Here is a 19,184-nt window from a genome sequence, read left to right on the forward strand (position 1 = left end):
ATTTTCCGGCCGTAGCTGTATCCCTTCTAGCCACAAACATGTTTAGTAATAGCACGTTACCGGACATCCGTCATGTTGCCGCTGTCCAATGTGGCATTTTTGTGTGTCAAACTTTTACTTCACGCCGCAGCAATAAATAAGCTGTAACAGAAGGAAAATGGTCTAATGGCGCCCTCTTGGGATCACACTTCACAAGACAGCACAAGTCCCAGCTATACAATTAATTCTGTTGTTGAGATTTTAAAGGCAAGATTTTCACCAAATAGCACATTTCAGTGTGCAGCACATTTCAAATAGCCCAGTTCTGTTTAACACAGAGAACCATAATGGCTTCAGAGGACTTGGAATATTACATTGTATGGAAAAGAGAAGCATGAACATTGCCCAGAAAAAAAGCAAGTCATACAACTTTGGAACAACAAAAGGGTGTTGTTCTTTTTTGGTGAACCCAAAATTTACAGGTTTTAGTTAATGTATATATTTCTGATATGTGTTTTTTGTTAAAAAATTGTTTTCTGTTGCTTTGTTGCATCACAGTCTCCTTATGACAAATGACAAGACACATTCAATATATGCTACCATCAAGCACTGTGATATATACATAGTATTATGATTTCTGATATGGCTGGGTTTACTATTAGAGGAAAAAAGAACATTAAAAATTACATTTAAGATATTTACAATGTCTGAAAAGATTTCTGAAATCCTAAAAAAGTTCCACAAAAATATTAAGGAACACAACTGTTTTCAAAATTGACAATAATAAGATATCCTAAAAAAAATTCCACAAAAATATTAAGCAACACAACTCTTTTCAAAATTGATAATAATAAGAAATGTTTCTTGAGCACCAAATCAACACATTACAATTGTTTACGAAGGATTATGTGCCACTGGATTAATGGCTGCTGAAAAGTCAGCTTTGCCATCACAGCAATAAATGACATTTTATAATAAAATAGAAATAGAATAAAATATTATATTACATCACATTACTGTTTTTACTGTGTTTCGATCAAATAAATGCAGCCTTGTTGAGCATAAGACTTCTTTCAAAAACTTTTTTTTTAAATCCTACCAACCTCAGTTTTTTTTACAGTATATGCAGTATAGTGACGTTTAAATGAATATGTTTTTTTAACTTAACTGCTTCAGACAAAGTTCCAAAAGTTCATACATATTTCAACATATAAGCTGCCATGACCAGGGCTCATAGGACTGTATTCCCCTGTATCCTTCCACACAAAACCAAAACTACTCAGAATTACACAAAATGCCACAAAAACAGCTGTTTACAAAGATTTGTATGTTCACCTCCATGTGTCTCTCACAATGTTCTTGGTCCTGACACAGATATCTTGATTGCATGTGCCTCTAGAAATAGAGTTTTCTTAAATATGATTGTGATGCTGCTGATTTAGTCCTACAACACATGGCGAGGAGCGATGGGTGATGATGCCTCCTGCAGACAAACAGAGAAATGACACATCAGAGCTTTTACATGCAGCTATTATATGATATTTCAAGTAAAAGATGAACTTTGCACCCTTGTCAAAACAATTTGAGCAGTTTTACCTCAAAAAAGACTCTACTGTGTAGAATCCAAGATGTTTTCCAAAAGAAAAATGCTCTGAAATTTTATATTTTAGCTTCATAATAATGTATAGAGCCATTTCACAGGATCTCCAGAAGTCCTGAAGCACCTGCATATCATCGAATCATCAAATTCAAAACAACAAACGCAATATGTTGCAGCAGACTATTCAACAGCATTTAGCTTTTGTTTGAGGAAAAAATGGCAATCCATCAGTTTTGGCACAGAGTATTGTGTTCTCCAACTTGTATTTATTATTTAAATACTAACTGGAAAATTACAGTTTATTTCAACCTTTTGTGTTTTTAACTCAACAAGTGACTGCAGACATCAGTAATCAGAACATTAAAGTAAAAAAAAATAATTTAGTTACAATACATACTTAATTTTCAGGGTTTGACCTCAATTTCAGTCAGAATATCTTAAAAATACATTAGAGGTGGATCTTAATTTTTCAAAGACACAGTCATCAAAACTTCATTTAAACTGATTCTTAATTAAGGCTGATCAGGTGCACTGTATTGTCTGTGTATTTCTGTACCAGTTCAACATGAGGAAAACATGGAATATAAAAAAAATTTGAAAAGCAGGTGCTCAACCAACTGTAGAGTTTGATCATACATATTTATGTCCTATTTAATGAGCCTGTTTTTTGTTTGTTTGTTGCTATTTTCGCTTTGTTTAAACTTGTAAGTATTTGGCTTTTCATGAAAGCGACTTGTTCAAATGAGCTTGACGAATCAGGCTTGCGATTCATCCGAATCCTCGATTTGTAATCCGATGGCCTTCATGTGGTCAATTGTATACTGGTTTTGCCCATGTTTGTAATAGTGCCTTAAATCATTTGGCTCATCGTCCCCCGTGTCTTCATCACTGCTGTAAATAACAGAGGCCATGTTCTTGTATGGATCATTGTCATCTTCATCATCCTCATTAGCATCAGCGAAGACACATTCCTCTCTGGGTCTTACAGAAGTATCTGGGCAACAAACGTCAAATGTTTCTGCAGGATTTTCTGCTGTAGCGGTAGCAAAAGTGTCCTGCTGCATGACAGGCATCAAAATATCTCCTCTGGTTTCTATTTGAACTACAATTTGTCCTTCATTTTTGGGCAAAGTCTCCTCCGCTGCTCCTACGTCGTCTTTAAAAGAGACTGATTTTCCAAATGCATTCCCATTGGTCAGAGCTGAAGATGAGGTGTTTGCGGGTATTATTTCTGGAAGCACCAGGATGGGCAGCATGTCTTGCAGTGCCATGGGCCTTTCAGACTCATATGCCCTGATTGACGCAGGAAGCATGTCATTGGTGTACAAATCACTGGGGTATTCATGGTCAATGAATGCCTCGTTGTGGTAGGAGGCATCCTCTATGAGCGATATGGGACGTCCTGAATTGACCTGTTGACCACGGAGAAAGGGCGTTTAGGGTTGCCTCGATCAACTGTGACATATTCACTGGTCAAATCCACTGAAGTCCAGCGCTGATTATAGAGTAGTTATGTGTGTCACTGATTCTTGAGACATGGGACAAAACTACAGGGAATTATTTGGGATCAATCTTTTTGGTGCAACGTCCTGCTTATTTTCTCACAAAATTAGTTGTTTTTTTTCTAACTGTAATGCACAGCATTAGAAAAAATTATGAACTGTTATGTCAAATACAGTAGTCAGCATTTGAAGTGGATCAAAAAAGTTCATCAAAGTTGTCCTAAGACAAGAACGCATTTTGGTTTAAGGTTTTGATCCACTTCAAATGTTGACTACTATACTAATAATAGATGTTTGCATTATAAAAATAAAATAAAATACATTTAGCCTGTATGGCCTTAGAATATGGAAAGAGAAGACCTTAATAATTTTAATATTGGCTGATTTTAAAATGCTTTCTTTTTTTCCTGGCTGTAATGCACAATGTCAGACAAAAAAAAATAATATGAACTGTTATGTCAAATATTTATAATAGACGTTTGCAAACATAGCGTTAAACTATTATTAGAAATATAATATCCATAGAACAATAACAGATTTTCAGTTCCATCTATTGAACTGTTGCTACCATCATGCTGTATTAAACCATGCATGTGTTCATTTGTTTTTATGGTGTTGCTAGTTAGCAGACCTCCTCAAAATGAATGAAATTATATAAATCTATCTAACTAAATTATCTAACTATCTTATTTTATATTAGCGATCAAGTAAACAGTAAATGAAATGGTACAGAACATAGTGATTATCTTCACTGTTAAGTAATGGTAGGTAAAAGTGTGGCATTTTGTCTCATCTCTCAAGAGTCAATAAACAATCGATAAACACAATTATCAATTGCTACATTTCCAACAGTGTTTATTAAACGTAAATATGTAACACAAAATACACATACATAGATACAAAACGCCTATCTACATGATAGCAGCCACTGACCAATCAAATACACAGTGAAACATACCAAACCATCAAACACAGGGGATGTGCTTCGTATACTTGACCAGCTTAAATGGTGCACCATGTTTCTGATAAACTGTAACACCGACAATCCCATTTAAACCAGCCTTTCAGTAGTATACGGCTTTCAGATACTCAGAAAATACATCTCACCTTCACAAGGGACAGTGACACTGCAGAACACGTCTAGCTACTTAATGTCAAGTGCTTACCTGCTGAAACCATCTTAAGCTCTACATAAGAGGAATTAAAAAGGAATGTGAGGGGAAAACGACAAGGGCAGGAAGTGTTTCTTCTAAATTTCTGACTGTAAATTATGTTTAAGCTTATTTATTATGTGGTATTTCCTTGTTTAGTGCAAAAGTCTTGTTTCAACATCTGTAGGTCAGATACGGTCATCATGCACTAAAGCAGTGAGACATTTAATTGCACATATGCATGTGCTCTATATTTCTCCTGCTATTTTTAAAAAAGGCATTGATGAACTTTCTGAGATTGTAGCATATGCTCAGTGAGGATGTGAGCTCAGCTGGTGTTGCTTTTAGCTCCTTTCGTACTATTACTAGTGCAGGGAAGACGAGACAAGCCACTTGTAGATTCATAAAAAATGGGAGATTATCATAGTGCCCAGTTCAGTCAAAATAGCCAAATGTCTTATTGGTAAATTTTACATCTCGTCTTAGCAGCTAGGTTTCCATCAGTGTTTATGCACAAAGGGACTAAAGGGTACAACTTGGTATGATTGATCAAATATAGTAGCTCTTACCACATTTGGGTGTTTCCCAAGAGCTACTGCGCCCCTGTCTGCTGGATCCCGTCTCTCTCTCCGTCTCTTGGCCAGCCAGAGGAAGAGAAATAGTACTGTCACAGCCACTAGCAGAACAAGGGCAGCGATGCCGCCGGCCATCCCTGCGTTCATATCTCCAAACAGACGTTCCTCACCGAATGGACTTCTGGGAACTGTCCGAGAGTTTAGAGGTGGAAAAAAAATTACAAACCGCTCACAAAGACTTTTTAGTGGTCAGTTCTGTGTCTTACACCTCCAAGAGATTTATTATTTAGTTTGGCTTTGAACGACTGCCAAAAGTAGAGCAGTGAGGAGCAGGAGGAGCACAGAGGTTAATAAAATACAATGAGGCTTAATCTAATTTAACACCTTATTCGTGCCTCTTAAATCAACCATGAATAATCAAATTTACCAGACGAATGATCTGTGTAAACTATTATCCATATTTGGTTTGACCCTCTATGGTACAGTGTTGCCATACATGGCAAAATTTTATTTTATTTCTCACCTGAATGACACATACTGAAGAATTGCACCTCATTAAAAACATTTCATCTACATTTGGATTTTTCTTTCCATCTTTGATAAGTTAAATCAATTTGAATGTTTTTGTTTTCATGTTTTCTAAAAAATGGACAGAATCGGCATAGATGCATGATTGATTATAACAATGAGGATAAACATAATTTTTAGAGGCAATAAGGATAAATGATAACGATTCATGCAATTTCAGGTTATAGGCGTTTTATCAATAATGTATCAATATTCAAGAAATATGAACTGAATTAAAGAAGACATTTTTTTGTAGTACAGAGTTTCCATATTGCAATATTTTATTTTATTTTATTTTATTTTCAAAAGATAACTTTTTCAAGTTGGTTGTCATTTTAATTTATAGGTGTTGTATCAATAATATATCAATATTCATATAAGAAACATGAGTTGTTCAGGAGAATCAGGTGAAGATTCCAAATTCCAAAATTTTATTGAACTTTATTTTATTTTATTTTCAAAAGGTAACTCTTTACTTTTGTTTTATCACTTTAATGTAAGAAATATATATATATATATATATATATATATATATATATATATATATATATATATATATTCACTGTTAATACATAATTCATACAATGGAGAGTTAACTGTAGTTACATAATCTTAATATTAAAAAAACCTCAAGATTAACACAATTAATGCCATTAAGTGCATTTACCTGGTTGTCCCCTCTGCAGCACTTCAATATCCACTGAAGCATGGGCTGTTTCACCTGACTCTTCATCTGTTGCAATCACCTTTGATTAAAAAAAACCCATCACATCTTCAGCGATGTTATGGCAAATATGTATTGCTATAAAGCATATCATGTAGATCAGTGGTTGGGAACCAATGACTCGCGAGCCACACTAGCTCTCTCACCCTTTACCAATAAATAATCCATTAAAAAATTTGACAATAGATTTCATGAAATGTTTAGAAAAATAATATATTTACCATGTTGCACTGGCCAAGTGTGTGTTTAGTGCTGTTAGTGACAGCAATCAACTGCAAACCACTTGTATGGTAACCTAAAGTTCCTGTAGCTTGTTTGTGGTATTGACAAAACGCAAGACTTTTAGAATAGAGGCTAAAATTTAAAATTATATAAAAAGTGACTGGACTAAAACATATCCTTTTATTGAAATTGGTGCTCTGTTGTGCCATGAGAGATTTCGAAACATTTCACCACGTACTTTCGCAGCACAGATCTTTTATGTCCTATAAACGTGTCTTATGTATGATATGCATGCATGCATAATAATCCATGCAGCTTTCAGTGGATGTATTATAACTGAAATAGACTAGATCACCAATACAAGATAGTTCAACCTAGAACAATTTAGATGAATTACCTACACAAAAATCCATTTGCTTTGCACCTACACACTTTGTAAACCAGGCCTGGTTTTACAGAGGTACTAACACCCTCAGTTGAAGCTGTAATAATAGCATAGCACTCTAGTGAGTAGGTGTGTCTGTGCTCTGAAAGTGCATCAAAGGTTTCTATTTAAAGCAGCACTATGTAACTTTTTCTGTGTTCAAAATTTGCAAAATGTATATAATGAGCGAGTACATCATGAATTCATCTTCCAAACCGCGTTTTTGTCTTATTCCGAATCACTACGGTACACTTATAATAAGTACTTGGACTATTGTAGCCTGGTCGGGTCGTCACCGCTGCGGAGTAACACATACCTGCGTGGATCGCCATAGACATAAACTTAGAGAAGTAGCTCCGGCTGCAATGTTCTTCCGCGGGATGTGTGCAGTTCTGTTTATTAACCGCTAGAGCGCCAAAAGTTACATAGTGCTGCTTTAATAACGTGTTTTTTTCAGCATTGAGCAGCGTAGCCAATCACAGACATATCTGTTGATTTCTTGAAGGCAATGGCCAATCAGAGGAATTTAAGAAGGTTCCCGAACCCTAATATATATCATATCATAATTGTCACCTCAAGGATGTGTCGGTCGAATGCTCTGAGTCGGTCCGTCTTTGCAATCACAATGCCATCCTGGCTAATGTGGTACAGTTTATTGCTGCCCGTCAAGGGCTGCATTGTGTAATGGATTTTTGGATTTATTCCCTGCAAAAGAGCAAAAAAAGAGAAAATGCTATAAATGAAGATTTGCAGGCATTTTTAAAGTGCTTCCTATAAAGGAAATGTTTTCGCTCTACATCTCTGAAGTCCCTGTCAATGGCCTGGACTACCAGGACTTGGTTCCCGTAGGTAGTGACCAGTGTGGCAGGGCTGGAGCTCTCAATGAGGAACCCTTTGTAGACAGTCTTGTTGAAGAATGGAGGAAATCGGTTCTCTGACACTACATGCACCAGTGCCGTCGCCACCGAATATTTCTTTGGGTCGTTCACCTGCGCAGCCTGTCAGAGTTTTCAAAGGGCAATTATGATGAGAACTTTGATGTCCTTGTTGTGTCACACAACCCACACATTTTTTGTTCAATGCAATTTCTTTTTATTGTCTTTTTATTGCCTAGCATTATGGTCTGCAATATGGCAGTTGAAGTACTTCCATACTGTGTCCTTGTTAACGCTATACAGCAGATCAGCGTGGTAAATCAGCCATCACTTTGTTGTTCATAAACATAGACATTATCTCGTCATACCATTATGCGGAGCCTGAATGAAGGTGTGAGGAGTCTGTTTTCCACACGTTGCCTGAGAGAGATCTCTCCTGTTTTAGAGTCGATTGTAAATCTGCCATTGCCATCACCTAGAAAGTCATTTTGAATATTATTTAAAAACTATAATGGAGATTTAAAGGATTAAATAGTCTATAAATCAATGCAACATACAGTAAACTCACCTGAGAGAATACTGTAGACTAGAGGAGTCAGTATGTCTTTGTCTCCATCTTCAGCATGAATGGGCCCCGGAGAAAAATAGAGCACAGCATCCTAGATCATAAAGAGCATTTTATTTTTAACCATACAGGTGAAGACCCAAGCTTCACAACTCCACTTTTTTTTAAACGAAACGTTAAAAAAAAGTGTATTACACTCATTGTATAACATTATTAAACGATGCTGTGAAATAAAAAGCAGATACTTTGCAGACAGCTAATGTGGCTACTCTAGTTTTCATATTTATAATTTTATCTCTGGTGTTCAGTGTCACATGATCCTTTAGAAATCATTCTAATATTCTGATTGCTATTTAGGAAACATTTGTTATTATTATCAATGTTGAAAACAGTTGTGCTTAATATTTTTATGGAAATGGTGATAGATTTTTTTTTTCTTCAGGAATCTTTGATGAATACAAAGTTCAAAAGAACAGCATTTATTTGAAATATTTTATTTATTTATTTATTTTTGTAAGATAATAAATGTCTTAACTGTCACTTTTGATCAGTTAATCCCTCCTTGCAGAATAAAAATATTACTTTTTTTTTTTAAATGTACTGACTTCAAACTTTTGAACAGTAATCTACAGTATATGAATTCATTTCAGCTAAATCAATCACCTGTACACAAAAATGTTACCACATACCTCATCTGTCTCTGTGATGTTAACACTGTACACAGGGTTGGTGCAGATATTATGATCTCCATCTTCATAAACAGGTGCACATGGCTGAAACTGAGGATACTGGTCATCACCGTCTAGAACGTTCACAGTGACTGTAGCTGTTGTGCTGTACTTTTCTTTTGTGGTCGTTTCCTGGTGATTTAAATAGCAGTTCAAACTGTTTTCTCTTAATTAGGATTCCTTTCCAGCACATACATGCTTTGTGATTGCCAGTCAGCACATATGTGAATAACATGTACTACATACCACAGCAAATATGACCACCTGCAGCTGGGTTTTAGTCTCATAGTCCAACGGTTTATCCAGGATCACCATCCCGCTGTTGGGCAGATCAATCCTAAAATAGCTGGCATCAGCCTGAATGAGAGAAACACACAGTGTTGGTAATGTTCTCTTGGATTGTGGAAAGGAAAAGGGGTTCTCTAATAACATTCATGTATTTTTATGTGTCCAAATACATTGGGGCCCCTGTAAAGTGATAGTTTGAGGAGTAGTCAGTCAGCTGCAGACAGACCGATTGAGGCTACTGCAAAACCTTTTATTCAGCCTTTCATCTGTAATTTTGTCTTTTATCGAAGGCATCACTCACTGTGGATTTGTCGGTCATATAAGTGATTGTGTCTCCATCGCCGTCTCTAGCTTTTACTGTGAACACCATCGAGTTTACAGTAAGCAACTGTCGGAAGAGAGTCAGCAGATGTAAGGACTCTAGGTTATAATGTTTCATTAAAATAATCACACATGTAAAATGATCAGTAAAAGGTTAATTTTAGACAGGAGTTTAATTCCGAAATAATTCAGTATACAGAGTAAAATCTGGAGTAAAAATGGACCAAAGTGAGTTTACCTCACTTATATATCGTGGTTGAATGGTGTCTTCAAGGTAATATGGCATGTTGTCATTTTCATTCAATATTTCCACCATAATTCGATATCGACTCTGAAATAAGAAACTGTGGGTTAAATGCACTCCAGTATGAAACATCATTATTTTTTAAATGCGTTTTTATACCATACCCTAATTATATCATCTTCATAACATGTCAAAGCAGCTATCAGAACTGATCCCAGCACCTGTAAATTACCACAAAAAAAATAGGTTGCATAGAGAGGTTAATATTTATATAGTAATTTTTTTAATCACAATTATCACTCAAAACAAAAAATGGTCACACTTTATTTTAAGGTCCAATTCTCGCTATTAACAAACCATTAACTATGACTTTTGCCTCAATAAACTCCTAATTTGTTGCTTCTTAATAGTTAGTAAGGTAGTTGTTAAGTTTAGGTATTAGGGATGTAGAATATGGTCATGCACAATATGTGCTTTATAAGTACTAATAAACGACCAATATGTTAATAATAGGCATGTTAATAAGCAACTAGTTAATAGTGAGAATTGGTCCCTATACTAAAGTGTTACCAAAAAAAACTATACTATTTTAGGACGAAAACAATTTTTATACAAAAAAAATGTAAAAGACATTCAAGCAATGTATGTATTTTGATTGTATTTAAATGTCGTCTCTTGTTTTATGCTCATTTTGCTTATCGTTGTAACGTTTTGTGTTATTTTGCCCTAGTCTCAACAGACGAATCTGGTAAAATAGAGTTTATATAACTTATAACATTTGTCATTTATAGACATTCTATTTTAAAACCCCAAACTATGGCTTAAAACTCCTCCACTGTGTTGGCTGGCAGTCCTAATGCTTCAGTGTTATTCTGGCTTCCTTCCACATGCTGTTAATCACCTCTCGATCTAAGGTCCTTGAAAACGACGAGTTGAGTCGGATTGTTCGGCCTTCAAGGTAAAACCAGTCAGCGTTTTCTCCTGTGAGACACAGGCGGATGCTACTGGCTCCAGGGTCTCCGTTGATACTGAGGTGGGCTATGATCTCTCCAGTGGGACTGTTCTCTCGGACCGTGGCAAATATGTCTTGACCACCAAGGCACAAACTGGCTGCCGTTCAGATGAGAGACTGATTAGATTATGAGGACAACACAAATCATCCATAAAATCACAGACTGCAAAGCTAATTTATAAAACAACACCTTTGTAATAGCAGGGGAGAGCAGGGATAATTGTAACATGTATTGGATTTTGCCCAACTATTCCTGCATCAGGGTTGTTCTCACAATTCTGACTTTATTCTGAGTTTATATCTATTATATGCAGTTGTGAGTTAACATCTTGGAATTGAGACTTTGTGAGTTTATAACACACAGTACTTTGTCGGACTTAACACCTCGCAATTCTGACTCGTTTTCTCAGAATTCGGAATTAACGGCTCGCAAATCTGATTCTTTTTTTAGAATTCTGAGTTAATACCTTACAATTCTGACTTGTTTTCTCAGAATTTTAAATGAACACCTTGCAAATCTTACCTTTTTTTCAAATTCTGAAGTAATGCTCCCAATTCTGACTTTTTATTAGAAGAGTTAATAGAGTTAATATAGAGTTAACACCTTGCAATTCTGCCTTGTTTTCTCAGAATTCAGAATTAACACTTTCATTAACTATTCCATTTAATATTCATATTAATGTACAAAATTAAATTCACTAAATTAATATTATATTCAAACGATTGTTGATATAACAGAGCAAAATTATCAAATTAATGCAGACAAATGGGATGCTCTACGATCTAGGGATGCACGATACTGGATTTTTGCCGATATCCGATATGCCGATCATTTTCAACTCACTTTGGCCGATAGCCGATGTTGATACCGATATATAATTATTTTAAATTTTGGTTAGTTTTTAACAAGAACTTATTTGTTAGAATGAAATAAACATAAGTTATTTTATAATGACAGTACATTGAAGATTTGAAAATAACTATAAATAAACTATATATATTAATCGCTGCATTGTTGTTGTTTTTTCAGAAAGACGCAGTGGTAAACTTAACATTTTATTTTATGATTTAAAATTTGTGTCACAAGTGTCATGTTTGTGTTTTTTTTTTCATGTAAGCTATAGCTTCTGACCTTTAAATCAAAACATACCCATGATTTCATGGGATCAATTACTGCTTTATTTAATCAGAAACACAGTCTAAATATTATTTGTGTATTTTGCTTTCATTTTATTAGAAGTAGGCCAACAGCGCCCCCTAAGGAATTAATACTCCTTACTGAGCCGGCATTAGGACCCGAGGGAGGCTGCCGCTGCACGTGCTATTACTGTTTACTCTATCATGCACCAACAACAAGTCATTCTGTACGTGCATTCTCAGTTTAAATGCAGCGATCCAAAACCGTGAATCTAAACACTATTCAGGCAAAAATGTGCTTCAAGAATGAGCCACAATGCTGACGTGATCTAATTGCACTGTTGACTTGATCTAATCGCTAGCACACCCTGAGCACATGTGAGTTAATGTATTTGTCTTATCGGCAAGACATATCGGCATAATTTGTGACGATTCCGATATTGGTCCGATAATATTGTGCATCCCTACTACGATCTTATAAAGACGGCAAGCGGAAGCCACAAGGCCACAAACACACATCATGAGGCCCTTGACTTGGGCCTTTGCATAACACTTGGGGCACAAACAATTCTGATGTATAAAATCAAGTCCCTACAATTTTTTGTTGTCAAATATCCTGACATTTGCCATGTAATGAAAGTAAAAATCAGTTGTGAACACAGTTTAATGTTTGCTTTATGCAAGAGTCTCCATTTGCTCTCCATTTCTCCAATTTCTGTCAAGAAAAAAAAACAATTGAATCTCACTTGTGACTTTTCTTTCTGATAGGCTGAGTGAATCAGAACTCTCATGACTAGAAGAGATCATTCAAAGACTCATTATCATTTCCACAACCTCATAACCATGTCTGGTACATATATTATCACAGAGCAGTGATTCATGAAAATTAGCCTTTGCGGATCCTGATTTTAGAGAGGTGTTTACCTTTAGCGATGTGATAGAATATGTTCAGTGCCATCTGGCAGAGGAACAATCTCCATGGTGTCAACATGGTTGATATTGCCCTTGGCTCCTTGTCCCCGCTGTAAAAGAAATGCCAAACCCTGACAGTCATTCGCTCTGAAGGATTTAGAGTGCTCATATTACCTGTCACAAAGAGCAGACTTTCCTATTCACACCAAAGGTCAATTAAATCAGAAGATTAACAAAGCATACTTATACTGTCGCGCCACCATCTGAAATTCATCAGCCAAGTTACTCAAGTGAGTCGAATCAAACCGCTAAATGAATTACTAGAACGTCACACAGTCTCACCTCTCAGTGTTTGTTTACTTCCGCTTGGGCTTTAGTCATGTTAAGTCTTCGCCCAAGGTCTTTCCTAGTACTTAAAACCTATTATGATGTCTTTAGCCAGTGTCAAGCCAACAGCCTGGCAGTGATGTCGGTTACGTGACCTCCAGGCCGCACTTTTGATCCTCCACCTTCCACTTCCACGCACCCCTCCACATAAGAGCTTTTTCAAATCCTCACATAATACCTGCAATGCTGCCTAAGAACTGTTGTTTCCCCTCTTAAGTTTTGCTGTCTGCCCAGGCAAGAATAAACCAAATTTTTGTCGTTTCATTCCGTCTCGCCGCATTTTGTATGCTACTACACATAATTACACATTTACTGTTTAATTATAGATAATTTTGTTGGGATAGTTCATGCAAAAATATTTTTCATTATTTAATTCACTTATTTCAAACCGGCATGCTCTAAAAGGACATATTTTATGTAGCTGTTTTCTATACAAGAAAAGAAATAACAGCATGAGGATTAGTAAATAATCACAGGATTGCCATTTTTGGTTGAATTATACCTTTACAGCGGATTCATCACATGACCACTACAGACCGGGTAATGTCAAAAACACACCTCATGGCCCCATGACATGCAGGATAATCTTATTCTGATCTTTCCTAAATTGAAGTTCACAGTTGAGGATGCTTATTGTGGTTGAACTTGCTGTGGCTGTGGATAATAGGCTAACACACTTTATTATGCTATGATGGGTTAGTGTAAACTTTTAAACAGGATGTTGATGTGTACATTTTTCTTATTTTATTTGTCTGTCCTTTAGAAGCTACATAAGTTATTTACATGTTTCCTAGAAAACAAATGAGATTTTTTAGAATTTTTAGAATTTTAAACTTAAAGCAGAACTGTAATTATTTCCTACTGTAATATATTTTAAAATAGAATTTATTCCTGTGATAGCAAAGATGACTTTTCAGCAGTCGTTACTTCAGTCTTCAGTAACAAATTAGCCTTCGGAAATATTCTAATATGCTGATTTAAAAACTGTTAAAAACAGTTGCTTGTGCTGTTTAATATTTTTGTGGAACAGTTTTTGGAATTCTTTGTTGAATAGAACGTTTAAAAAAACAGCATTTATTTGAAACTGAAATCTTTTATAATGTCTTTACTGTCACTTCTGATTAAATGAATGCAGCTTTGCTACATAAAACTACACATTAATTAAAAATAAATAAATATATAAATCTTACTGACCCCAAATTTTTGGAGTACAGTATGGTATAACCATTAGAGGCTGTTTTTTAAGGCCCAGGATCCCTTGGGCAATAAAGAAGAAATGGTCCAGAGACTCACTATTACAGTATGTGCTGTGTTAAAGTGAGTGTTGAAATATAGCCTATAATAACATACATACATAATGTATTTACTGTACCTTATGTTATGATGCTTATATTGCAAAGCCATTACAATCATTATTGATGTATAGAGTTTAGTAGCTTGATTTTGGCATTAGTTGATTGCATTCATGTTTTCTTATTAGGGCTGTCAAAATGGCTGAAAAACTAAATTCGAATTTTGTACGTAAATATTATCAATATTCGAATTATATTCGAATTTAAAAGGCATAATTTCAGTTAGGGGGGAAAAATGCTTTTGGCTTCTCTCCTGAGGCCACAAGAAATATAATACATGTTTCTTCAACGCATAATAAAATAACATGACTATCTTTGAAAAAAGTGCATAATGTTTAAAATAATGTTTATAAACCTTATATAATTAAAGTTGCTTAAACAATTAGAAACAAAACAGAATCATGCATGTATGTATAGTTTAATACAAAGGACCGAAAACCAATCACAAAGAGTAGCCTACTTTCTTCATTTAAAAACTTGAGATGCAGTCGGATGGGAAAAACCGCCATAAAGTCTCGAGATGTTTTTAAAAAGTTGAACTTACATTAATTTTACATGGCTTTCTAAACATACGGCTGGCTCTGGCGGCTCTCTTGTGTCTTCTAGCCAAGTCCTTATTAACAGCACATTTAAGTAATACTATTCATAATTTAGTAGTTGCAATGCAATTTGTTTAAAGAGTCTAATAATTCATAATTCATGTTTCTGGGGAACGGCCTGATTAAAATATGTCATAATGTAATCCTGAATCAACAGGAATGCATAACCATGTTTACCATGTCAGAAATGGTCCCACTTAAGTGGCCTTAACCACTATGAACTTACATCAAAAAATAAGTACAATGTACTTACTGTGTTCATATTGTATTGCAAAACACTTTTGCTGCTATTGAGGTGGGATACGGGTAAGGTTAGGGACAGGTTTGGTGGTATGGGTAGGTTTAAGGGTAATTCAACGGTATAATTATAAATGTAATTACAGAAATTGATTACAGATGTAATTACATGCAGGTATTTTAAAATATATAAGTACAGTGTAAAAACATGAATAAGTGCATTGTAACAAATGATTAAATTAAATATAGTAGTTAAGGCCACCTAATATAAAATAGGACCTCAGAACCTCAGAAATACTGTGGTGCATCCACACCAGATGTAATCAATGATTGTTTGGATACAGGATGACTGTATGTGGCTTGCATGTGATTAGGGATTAAATCGAGTAATTAATGCGAAACAGGAAGTAGGTCTCAAGATTATGGGATTACAGCACAATATGGTTTAATATTCTTGCTGTACACGGCAGCCCGCTATTTATTATGCACGTCTCTGCATGTCTGAGTTTGTCTGCAAGTGTTGATCGAGACCACTTTGCCAAATTAAAGCTCTTCTGAGTTTTAGCAGAAGTATATGTAGAATTAGCAAAGTCGCTGTATTGTGTTGTTTTGATTTGATTAGTCTAATCTCACACTTGAGAGCACTCATCTGCAGAGATGATATAGTGCACTCCTCAACGGTAAAATGTGTTTACCTACCTACATCCACAAAACATTTTAAAAGACACAAAGAAAACACAACAATACAACGAATGTTACTGTAAATTCATGTAAAAATATGTTTTTAGAAGTATAATGTTAGAATTACTTCATAAATATTATTATACACACTGCCATCCGAGTTTGTTTTCAGTACGATTTTTTGTATGATTCATACTTTTCTATTCATTAAAGAATGCTAGAAAAATATTGCTTAACAATGTTTAATAACAACTGTTTTCAACATTGATAATAATAAATGAGCAACAAATTAGCATATTAGAATGATTTCTGAAGTAACGTGTGACACTGAAAACTGGAGTAATGACTGCTGAAAATTCAGCGTTGTCATTACATTTTAAAAACATATTCAAATAGTAAGCATTTCATTTAAATTGCAATAATATTTCACATTACTGTTATTACTGTAATAACATATTCAACAAGACTGTGTATTTTACAGTGTGTCGAGTGGGGGCGGGGCCGAGAGCCGTGGGAACAGAGCAAGGCCGGTGGAGTAATTGATAATCAGCGACACCTACACCACTCACCGGTCTCGAGTCCCACGGAGGAGCTCCGGAAGGATAAAAGGAGGAGTGACGACAGTGAAAGACGAGAGAGGACCAGGCCTGGATTTTATTTTGTGTTTTGGTTCTGTTTGTGCTATTTTGTGTTTGTTTATTTTATTAAAGTTTTCTTTGAGCGTTCGCCGGTTCCCGCCTCCTTCTTCCCGAACTACGAACGTTGTTACATACAGTAAATAGTTAAAACTTTTAAAATAAAAATGTCCCCACAATTTATGGTAAACAAATAGTTAATTAGCTAATAATTAAAAGTTAATCAATAATAAAAACCTTTAGAACAGTGCCACAAATCACATTAATTAGTTAACACTTATTAAAGCGTATTATTACATTATCTAAAAATGCATTTATTTATTTTTTTTCTGCCTAGGTATCACTATATATCACAATATATGGGCCAACAATATCACGGAAGCCAAATTTTGAAGACTTTAGCACATGAGGCCTTCTGTTTTACCATCTGTATTATGATGATGCTTTTAGGTAGTTACAAACGGTAAAAAAAAAAATGGTACCAAAAAGTGGTACAAAAGCTGTCTGAGGGGTGGTACCCTATCAAACATGACTAATACTTACATTTAAAATGGATAGTTCACCCAAAAAGGAAACTTCTGTCATCATTTACTGACCCTCAAGTTGTAGTATTTCTTAGTATTTTTTCCATACTATTGAAGTCAGTGAGGACAAGCAGCTGTTTGGTTCCCATTCAGTCAGTCACGTTCTACGTTACGTCAGTGACTGACGAATTGGGATCTCGCCCGAGAGCCCAATCACCTTCGAGTGTTAACTAAACAAGCCAATGACAGTTGGCGTGCGTGTTTCGCCACGCGCACCCCGCTCCGCAGCACGGGTATAAAAGGAGAGCGCGTGCAAACGCACATCAGCTTTTCGCTTCGGAGCCGAGCCTTCTTCAGGACGAATCTCCGCGAGTGTTCGAGAGAAACAGCTGGCGTTGGTGTGTAAAATATATTGTTTTATATTCCACAATAGAAAGAAACTCATACAGGTTTGGAACAACCACATTTTTGGGTGAACTGTCCCTTTAAGGTATTAATATGCACCCAATTGGGTATAAATAAGGTACCTTTTAAAAGGGTACCACCCCAGTGGCAGCTTTTTTACCTGAGACTGTAAGGTACAAAGCGGATTTTAGTAGTTCAGGTTAGTTTAAGTATAAAATAATATCAGTTCATGATATTTTACCAGTTATTTTACTGTAATTGTAACAGAAATGTTTATGGCTAAATCTGCAGAAATCTGCAGAAACACATTAATAAACACTACAGAGAAAGACCGGCAACTTAAGCGATGTCCAGCATGTTTAGAAGCGTAATAATTCATGCTGTCTCCTTAGATGAGACCATCAGACTCATTAGAGCAGCTTTGGACATGGACTCAAGCATAATGAGACAATTAGTATGAAGCAGAGCCAGTCGGTAAACTGAAAAATAACAGACTTTCTGATACAGATCACTTTAAAAGTAAAAGCGAAGACAAATGAAATACTCTCGCCAAAGTCACAAAACCATTTATCTGTATTCCTGTCATCTTTATAAGATCAGGCCCAAGCTAAGCTGACTGGATGCTTCTGTAATCAGATTGTTTTGAGACCGATCTAAAGAGGTCACTGAACATCTATACAGCTGTCTATTACTACAGCTGGAAAAATATACTTTTGTTTGCATTAAATATTCACTCAATCACAAAAACTGGTCTGAAGGGCACGCTTTACAAAACCCCAGGCATGCTGGGAAAGTGAGCTTTCGCTACAGTCATAACAAGAAAGCACCAGTTGTCAATATCCTGTGAAGTGTAAACAACCCAATCACACACTAGACCAAACACCCTCAGCATTTCCTCACCGTTGATCGGTGGTGGTTATCCTTTGTTTTTGAACTCAGGGGATCCTGCTGTGACTTCCTGCGGTGGCCGCTCCTGTCTTTCGCCACATGTCTCTCCTCTGAGGGGGGCTCAAACCTGCACCACAAGGGACAGCAGGTAGCCACAGTGCAAAACGCAACAGATTTCTCTGGCTAGTTAAGTCAGGGCTGCTCAGAGAGAGAGAGAGAGAAAGAGAGAGAGGGAGCACAATGCGTTTAGCTGGAGGGAATTAAGCAGAGCGAGGGCTTAGGCAGCATTTTCAGGACAGGATAACCCTGGCTGCTGAGAGGGAGGTTAAACTGAGAACATTAGCTCAGGCGCCGACGCTAATACAGTCCAAGGTGTGCAAATGCTGCTAGTTATTAGAATTCAGACTGAGAATTGCAGTCAGTCTGAGTAGCTGTCTATGGGGTCAAAAGGACCACAAGAACTTTCCCTTGTTTTGGTATATGTACAATATGGGTGAACGTCATAAAAATGACTCCAGGTCACATTTCACATAAAGCCATCATGATTTTTTTGCATTGTGACATGATTGTTTTTAAGTCATTTTCTCGATAAATTCTAAATAAAAAAATTTTTTTTTTTTTTTTTTTTTTTTTTTAAAATTCCTTTTTTT

General features: G+C 35.9%; 1 protein-coding gene across 5 annotated transcripts; it reads right to left on the reverse strand.

Moving 5' to 3' along the window:
• Positions 1-1,868: 1,868 nt before the first annotated feature.
• On the reverse strand, positions 1,869-18,779 carry LOC107590451 (cadherin-related family member 5-like). 5 transcript variants are annotated; one of them, XM_016279200.1, is made up of 17 exons: positions 18,547-18,779; positions 12,839-12,936; positions 12,510-12,629; positions 10,667-10,875; positions 9,930-9,986; positions 9,760-9,852; positions 9,502-9,588; positions 9,177-9,269; positions 8,874-9,044; positions 8,188-8,278; positions 7,988-8,094; positions 7,542-7,742; positions 7,318-7,449; positions 6,042-6,120; positions 4,802-4,995; positions 4,248-4,268; positions 1,869-2,991 (listed from the first exon to the last, which is right to left on the reverse strand). In XM_016279200.1, the coding sequence occupies exons 2-17, from the start codon at positions 12,903-12,905 to the stop codon at positions 2,335-2,337; spliced, it is 2,379 nt and encodes a 792-aa protein (XP_016134686.1). In that variant the 5' UTR covers positions 12,906-12,936; positions 18,547-18,779; the 3' UTR covers positions 1,869-2,334. The 5 variants fall into 5 exon arrangements, with proteins under 5 accessions (XP_016134686.1, XP_016134701.1, XP_016134694.1 ...); XM_016279215.1 differs by having other exon boundaries at positions 1,876-2,991; positions 7,575-7,742; positions 9,159-9,269; XM_016279194.1 differs by having other exon boundaries at positions 1,880-2,991; positions 9,159-9,269.
• Between the last annotated feature and the right edge of the window lie 405 nt (positions 18,780-19,184).

This window comes from Sinocyclocheilus grahami, unplaced genomic scaffold, assembly GCF_001515645.1.
Source record: "Sinocyclocheilus grahami isolate Dianchi unplaced genomic scaffold, SAMN03320097.WGS_v1.1 scaffold8.1, whole genome shotgun sequence".
Classification (NCBI taxonomy): domain Eukaryota; kingdom Metazoa; phylum Chordata; class Actinopteri; order Cypriniformes; family Cyprinidae; genus Sinocyclocheilus; species Sinocyclocheilus grahami.

What these genes read in the sequence shown, in the direction of transcription:
- LOC107590451 (XM_016279194.1), bottom strand. Translation starts at nt 12,905, where the DNA reads ATGTTGACACCATGGAGATTGTTCCTCTGCCAGATGGCACTGAACATA. An exon ending in AACCACGATATATAAGTGAG is followed by an intron (nt 9,589 to 9,759) that starts GTAAACTCACTT and finishes CTCTTCCGACAG; the next exon opens with TTGCTTACTGTAAACTCGAT. An exon ending in ACATCACAGAGACAGATGAG is followed by an intron (nt 8,279 to 8,873) that starts GTATGTGGTAAC and finishes TTTATGATCTAG; the next exon opens with GATGCTGTGCTCTATTTTTC.